The sequence below is a fragment of the Mus caroli genome, unplaced genomic scaffold (assembly GCF_978045245.1).
Source record: "Mus caroli unplaced genomic scaffold, Mus_caroli_1 scaffold_6, whole genome shotgun sequence".
Taxonomy (NCBI): Eukaryota; Metazoa; Chordata; class Mammalia; order Rodentia; family Muridae; genus Mus; species Mus caroli.
This window is the reverse complement of record NW_028227261.1, coordinates 66914529-66922208: the sequence shown is the minus strand read 5'-3', so window position 1 is coordinate 66922208 and position 7680 is coordinate 66914529. Positions and strand designations below refer to the sequence as shown.

Below are 7680 nucleotides of genomic sequence, written 5' to 3'. Positions count from 1 at the left end.
CCTTCCCCTCTAGGTTCTCTGAAGACCATCCTGTGTAGATGTGTCTTAAATAGGGCAAAACACTAATTTTCATTTTCCGAATGCCCTCTCCTTACTTCCCACTGGTCTTTTCGCTTTCTTTACCACATTCTCTGCTTGGATCTGGGTATTTTTCTAAACCATTTTTTTTCACTATTGCTTCCTCTTTCACTGCTCCCCATCAAAAACTGTTTTACCAGTTTTCTTTTTCTATGATTAATTTCTAATCTATTACATCATAGATAAAGTCTTTATTTGAAACTTACAAATGTATTGTAAGACAAATTTTTCTGTAAAATATTCCATAAAAGTTATTAAATTTCATTCTAAAACTAATTTTTATTTATATCTCTTACAAAGATATTTATATCATAATGTAGAGTATGTTGTAAATTTTAATAAATTAAAATACACTGAAGAAAAGATATACTTTAAAATTTCTCAATATTTAAAGTCATAAAATTGAGTTCTTCGAGTTTCCTTCTTTAAATGTAATATAAATTTATATAAAACTTAATAATTAGTGTATATCAGCTATCTCTCCAATGATTTTAATGTAATTATACAGATATAGAGTACAACAAGGCTTGCTGTTAAACTTGAGGAGCTGAGTGTGATTCCTGGAACCCACAGTTACAGTAGAGAACCAATATATCTCAGGAGCCCTCATCAGAATATTCACAATATGGCAAGCTTGAGCATTTCCTCTCTCTCTCTCTCCCTCTCCCTCTCCCTCTCCCTCTCCCTCTCCCTCTCCCTCTCCCTCTCCCTCTCCCTCTCCCTCTCCCTCTCCCTCTCCCTCTCCCTCTCCCTCTCCCTCTCCCTCTCCCTCTCCCTCTCCCTCTCTCTCTCTCTCTCTCTCTCTCTCTCTCTCTCTCTCTCTCTCTGTGTTTCTGTATGTGTGTGTGTGTGTTCATTTCGATGTGCTGTCCTGTGCAAGTGCATTTGTATGTGGAAGACAGAGGTGGGTGTCCAGTAACCTCCTCTATCACTCTCTGCCTGACACCTTCCTCACCTCACACTGACCTTCTAGCTCACTGATTTCACAGATGTTGGCCAGTTCATTGGGTGGACTGCCTCTCTTAGCTAAGTTGTTTCTGTGTCCTGCTCTACATCAGTGGGTACTGGTCACTGCAACTCAGGAATAGCAGACACAGAAAACTGGATGTGGTCATTTTCATACTCTCCATCCCAAAGCTTGACAAACTTGGTCATCTGCAGTTTACATGACATTATTATACACAGATATATCCTTGTGGACAGCTGTGTGATGCTCCCTGACTCTTAGTATCCTTCTCACATGGACCAGATGTTTCTGTGTGGACTGGGTGTGCATTGATTAAAGTCTGGTCATGTGTGCAGGAATGATAGCTCAGTACTTGGTCTCCTCACCCCACTTCCATTCCTGTCTCAAGTTCCCAAATTCTGTTGAACAAAAGCAAGTTATTAAATCTAAGATATGAAACACAGTATAACAATATATAGTTTCTGAGAAAAGTTATATCTGGAGTTATTTTATAGTATTTTGTTATATAATCATAAAAATTATGGAAATTAGGTTTAAAATAACCACAAAGGGGAAATTAAAGGAGTTCATATCTAATAAATGTTAAGCAGTCACACATATAGCCGAGTTTATCCAATAATTACAATTCCTCCACTCAGAGTCTATGTGAATAATAAGACCTGAAGATCACCTGGTATCACTTGATTATCCCCCAAATACGCAGAGTACAAGTATCTGTCCCTATAATATATGAAGTCCTTTATTTATTCTTGTGCTTCTTGTGAGGACTCAGACAACACTCATGTGAGCATGTTCCTCTTTTAGAGAGACAGTAACAACTTTTTCCTGACCATGGAGTCAAGAGGCAGGACGGGAAAAATTTGCATTTGACTGTTCACGCTTAAGGAGGAGCTAAGGAAGCTCTAGGGTTTCCTTGGCAGCTTTACATACAGATGTACATTGTCTTCCTTCACATGTCCTCTGGAACTCAAATTGACTGATGGGTTTAGAGGTCCTGGGCCTGTCAACTCTGCCCCTGAAAAACACAGATCTTGCTCCAATTGGAATCAGCACTATGTTATTGTGCAGCAATTCAGAGTGACCATGGCCTGGAACATGGATTCATGTTACACCAAGTGTCATATTCCATTATAGAAGAGGTTACCTCAACTGCTTAAGTCATGGGTCAAAAGGCAGTCCCAAATTAGTACATTTACTGAACTGTTGTTGCTGGTATTAGCAGGCTGAGCAACAATTGGCAGATTGGCAATCTCTTCTGTGTGTTCAGATGCTATTTTACAGCATTCCTAGCTCAGGGGTTGGTTGTCTCAGTTCCACAATGCATTCCTAATGGCTTATATACTGATTAAAACTATATGCATTTGGTTATCAAATTGCTACTAAGGGAACTGCACACAGACCCCTCCTTCTTCAGAGAACTTCTACCTGTGTGGACCTAAGAGGATTTTTCTCTCCATATGATGAGAATTGAGGGGAATGGACTCTTTCAAACTGATGTAAGTTCTTCCAGAGAAAGGCCTATTTTAGTATGAAGGAAACTGTCAGGAAACAGAATTCTGAAGGGAAAATGTAGTAGTAGATCTGCCCAATCTAGGTACACAGCATGTATTCATATTAATTGAATTGTGTTTTCATTGCTGGGCCATATTTAGGTTGGAGATTTACCACAACAAAATGGTGACCAACTTATTGATTTGAATTCAACTAACCTGAGATAAAAATTCAATACCCTCCCCCAACCCCTGAATGTGGCTTGGACAGTGACCTAGGCTGTAGCAGTATGAATTCAAAGCTGACTGGGTTTGAGGGGCCTACAGAAAATGGCAGAGAGGCATCTCTGCCTTTCTGTGTTTGCTTCCCTGTATACTTCGCTCCCCACCCTGCCTCATTGCTGGGGCATATTTGGGTTGGAGATTTACCACAACAGGAAACATTTCCAGAGTCTGAGTTTTTGCAGGCCATTTCCAATAGCTGCCTCTCTTCTTCTCTAAATATTCTTTCCTTCCTTCCTTCCTTCCTTCCTTCCTTCCTTCCTTCCTTCCTTCCTCCCTGTCCTTCTTCCTTCCTTCCTTCTCTTTCTTCCCCCTTCCTTCCTTCTCTTTTTCTCTTTCTCTCTTTCTCTCTCTCTCTCTTTCTTTCTTTCCACATAGTCAGCATTATCTCATTAGAAGAACATTCTCTAACTTCCAAACGGGAGGATATTCTCAAGCATGAAAGATTATTTTAAAACATTGAACTACTTCCTTTATGGTGTTACACATTTTCAGAAAAAAAATTCAGGTAGAAATATAGAAGTAATCAAGAGCATTTGAACAGTGAGCAAAGCTTGTGAATGTGGAGTGAATGAGCAGCACATACTGGGATGTTTTACTCCAGGGAGGGGCAAACAAGGGCCGAGAGACTGAAATGTGGGATCTGAGACAGCAGGAAGATACTGGGACTCTATCAGAAAGAAAGCTGTGTGTGCACATATATTACATAATTATATATAGTATTCACTACTATTATACATCATATATACAGCAAGCATATCATGTATAATATATAATTTTACCTGTAATTCCACTTTCAGTTTCAATCTAGGACACTGATTGCTACATAATATATTTGTCACCCATCAATTCTTATTGAATATTGAATTAAGTAATTAATATTTAGTGTCCAGTTAGTCTAATGGCTAACTCATTCAGGCAATTCTGAAAGACAGAAAGGGCTTTCAGTATTTCATTTACTCTTTCATCTTCCCTGAGGTGTTGGTTTGATTGTCTAAGTCTCCAATTCTGTTTTATCTCTCTTTTCTACTTTCCTTGGCGGGGGGGGGGGGGGGGACCCTGGTGTTGGTTTGTGGCACTGAACCAAAAATATGATGTTATTGGAAAGGAAAGCTAAAGAAAGGGATAGATGTGTCATCCAAACAACAAAGTAGTGGAAACAATGTTAGCAATTAAGAAGAAATGGATCAGATGTATAGTCATTAAATAAAATAATGTTATGACAGTGACTATTTTCAAGTGAAGCTCAGGCTCAGTTAAGTCTAAATAAAAATTTCAATCATGTTTCTCCCAGATATATCACTTTAAAAATACATGTGGATCCATGAAGATATCAAAGAGTAAAGCAGTGCTGTGTTCATAGTGTCACAATATACCTGATTTGAAATTACAGGTATAGGTCTAAGAGAGGGTAACTGCGCTAGCCAGCCCTGACCACAGAACCCTCTTGCAGCCCATGCCAAAAACACAGAGATCCACAACTGCTCACTGAGCAGAAAAATAAAAGGCTGATTTCCTGGCCTCGGGGATCACTGCAGAAGAGAAAGCAGAAGAATTATAAGAACAACAGGCAATGGTTAACTGCAGCAAAGCCATTTCTTGGACACTACAGGGTAGTTACTCATGTGTATTGAGAGTGGTGATGATTGAATGAACAAGATGCAGCCAGATAAAACATCAGCTTGGAAAATGGAGGCAATACACCTGTGCTGAGGAACTATGGGAACTGATGGCTTCTGGGAGAGAGAGGTTCAGGTACCCTCAAGAATGGGTCTCCTGAGAGAGGCCACCCATGCTCCAGGAGATGGTGCTGTACTATGCACAACTAGAAGTTTGAAGAAGTTGGAGCAAAGGCAGCAAGATAAACATAAACATCATAAATTATATTAATAAGAAAATACATACATGCATATTAACATTTGTGTGCAAAACAAATGCTTTCATTTTTTTTTCTTTTTTTTATTAGATATTTTCTTCATTTACATTTCAAATGCTATTCCCAAAAGTCCCCTATACCCTCTCCCTGCCCTGCTCCCCAACCCACCCACTCCAGCTTCCTGGCCCTGGCATTTCCCTGTACTGGGGCATATGATCTTCACAAGACCAAGGGCCTCTCCTCCCATTGATGGCCTACTAGGCCATCCTCTGCTACATATGCAACTAGAGACACAAGCTCTGGGAGATACTGGTTAGTTCATATAAACAAAGCTTTTAAATGTAGCAAAAACTTGCTCAGTTTTGGTGAAACACCTAGGCAGGTTTATTGTATTCATACCAAATAAATGTGAATTTTTAAAGGAGAGCTTATAAAGTGAGATACAATGTCCCAGTCCAGGAGAATCCTCTGCACTTTGGCTCAGGACTCACTCCTTCCTTATTATATAAAGAACAAGTCAGGAAACTTTTTATAATTTGTTTGGCTTGTTTTCAAGAAATGGAAAAATGTCTCTTTAAACCTTTCCTGTTAATGTAATGTTTTGGGTTTTTTTATGAAATTCCAAGGCTTTCCACAGAGTTCCTATTAGCAATCAATCAATCTCTTCATTTTTGCCTAAGAAATTTGTTTGAGATAAAATATGGTTGATATATTGAATAAATTCTGTTTTGAATTTTGTGCAGTTGTATAATTAATGATACTAATTCTGAATTATCAGAAATAAGTGCAGCATATGTATGCATATATGTAGCCCAATCTTCTCTGCATATTGTGAGTCAGTAATTATATTGATAGGTTCATAAAATTATAATAAATGTGAGTATTTCATATAGTTCATACTTTTGAAACAAAGCCTATGGGCTTTGAATTGCTTTCCTTATATTTCTTGATTTATGACTTGCCATTCCTGATTTATTTGCATCAGTATAAAATTAAGAAATTTCAGAAATCGGTGTCCCTTTTATTATAAGGGAGAGAATCAGGGGCCTTGCTCTTCTCCCCAGTCCTTCTGCTTTGCTAAAAAGTATTAGGTTACAATTGCTAATCTGGTCTGCAAGGGCTATTCCCTTATTTAGCCACTTCATTCACCTGAGGCTGACTACCAAGGTCTAGCTAATAAAGTGTTACAGACCTTCAAAAGCCCACTTTTGGCTGCCCTAATTAAGCCCTCCATTCAAAATAAAACACTTCATTCTTACAGAGATTTTCTCCTTTTAACTTTGTAAACTGCCATTTGCCTATGATGGTCCATGTCTGTATCCTCTTTATCCAGAGGCAGTCTTTTGTCCCACCACCCACAGGACAAGTATCCTTCCTTCTTCTCCCCAGACCTCTCCTCCTTCTCAGTCCTCTATCTTATGTCTTTGTCTCTCATTCCTTGCCTTTTGTTGTCAAGGGCAAATACATCTCATTTGTGCCTAGAATTTAGTCTTGTAATGTCTTGTGACAATACAGTTCCACAGAAATAAGATGCTCTGGCTTACTAATGCACAGTATTTTGTTTGTAATCACTAGAGAAAAGAAAGACTTAGGATTTTGCCATCAATGAATGAGGAAAAATGAAATAGGTTTATGTGTGTGTCTGAACACTATGCAATGTCGTATCCACAGTTCTGTACAGCCTGATTATGTATATAATTTCTTTGCTTCATCATTTCTTCATCATTGCTTCATTCTTTGATGCTGCATCAGACACATCAAAATATCATTTTAAACATTAAAACACTTAAGTAGAAGAATGAAAAATAAAATCAGATTCATTTGGTAATAATTTATAGAAAAGTTAACAATACCAAAATGTGATTCAATGTGTTACATCAAATAATTAGTTAGATAATAATAAATAAATAAATACATAGACAAATGAAAATAAAGAAATACATAAATAAAACTGAATGGAAGGAGAACAATTGCCTTTGCAGAGAGACATGACATTGCTAATTACTGTTGAAACATCAAGGCAACTTCTTTCAATTCATGCACAAATGACTGGTATTTTTGAGATGCCAGAATTTGAGCAGTGAGGTTCAGTGTCCTAGTCTATGACAGTCCTCTCCATTTTGCTTCAGGACTCACTCCTTCTCCTTACTCAGACTTGCCAGCAAGTTAACTGAGGAAGACAGGGCTCTCCAGACTTCTGCTCTGACCACCTTCCAGGCACAGGGGCTGTGTTTCTTCTCTCTCAGGTACACAGTGATCCTGTGGAAGTATTTCCTCACAGCCAGCAGGGAGTCTTTCTGGACCAGGGGAGGCTCTTGCACCCCCACCTGCTGCATCAGACACCCTTGCAGGTCATTGAGCTGCTGGTGGAGGTCATTGCAGAATGAGTCTAGGAGGGTTGCATTCCAAGCAGCAGATGAGTCCTTTGATGTGAAGAGGGTCAGGATCTGCTGGGTCAGCTCATTCAGGATAGGGATGGCTTGAGCCTTCTGGATCTGCTGGACATCCACCTTCTCCTGGGGGAATCCGAAGTCCTTCCTGTTCTTCAGGCAGGAGAGAGGGGAGAGTCTCCTCATTTGTGCTATAAGTGTCAAGATTTTCTTGTTGCTGAGGTTATGAGTTTGAGGCAGGTCACATCCTAGAGAGCAGGTTGACCAGTAGCTCATCACCACCAAGACCATCAGGAAAGCAAAGGGCCTAGCCATTGTGGATCTTGCAGATGCTGTTTGTCCTCTGGGCTGTTTGGTCCTGAACCTTCTCCTCTAGGTTCTCTGAAGACCATCCTGGGTGGATGTGTCTTAAACAGGGCAAACACTAATTTTTACTTTCTGAATGCCCTCCTTACTTCCCAATTGTCTTTTCACTTTCTTTAACATATTCTCTTCTTGAATCTGGGTATTTTTTCTAAACCGTTTTGGTTTTCCGTATTGCTTCCTCTTTCTCTGCTACCCTTTGAAAGTTGTTTTTATAGGTTTTCATTTTCTAAT

General features: G+C 39.2%; 1 protein-coding gene across 1 annotated transcript; it reads right to left on the bottom strand.

Moving 5' to 3' along the window:
- Positions 1 to 6825: 6825 nt before the first annotated feature.
- Positions 6826 to 7443, bottom strand: LOC110292969 (interferon alpha-9-like). Its single transcript, XM_021160671.2, has one exon. The coding sequence runs from the start codon at positions 7396 to 7398 to the stop codon at positions 6826 to 6828; it is 573 nt and encodes a 190-aa protein (XP_021016330.1). The 5' UTR covers positions 7399 to 7443.
- Positions 7444 to 7680: the final 237 nt, after the last annotated feature.

What these genes read in the sequence shown, in the direction of transcription:
- LOC110292969 (XM_021160671.2), bottom strand. Translation starts at nt 7,398, where the DNA reads ATGGCTAGGCCCTTTGCTTTCCTGATGGTCTTGGTGGTGATGAGCTAC.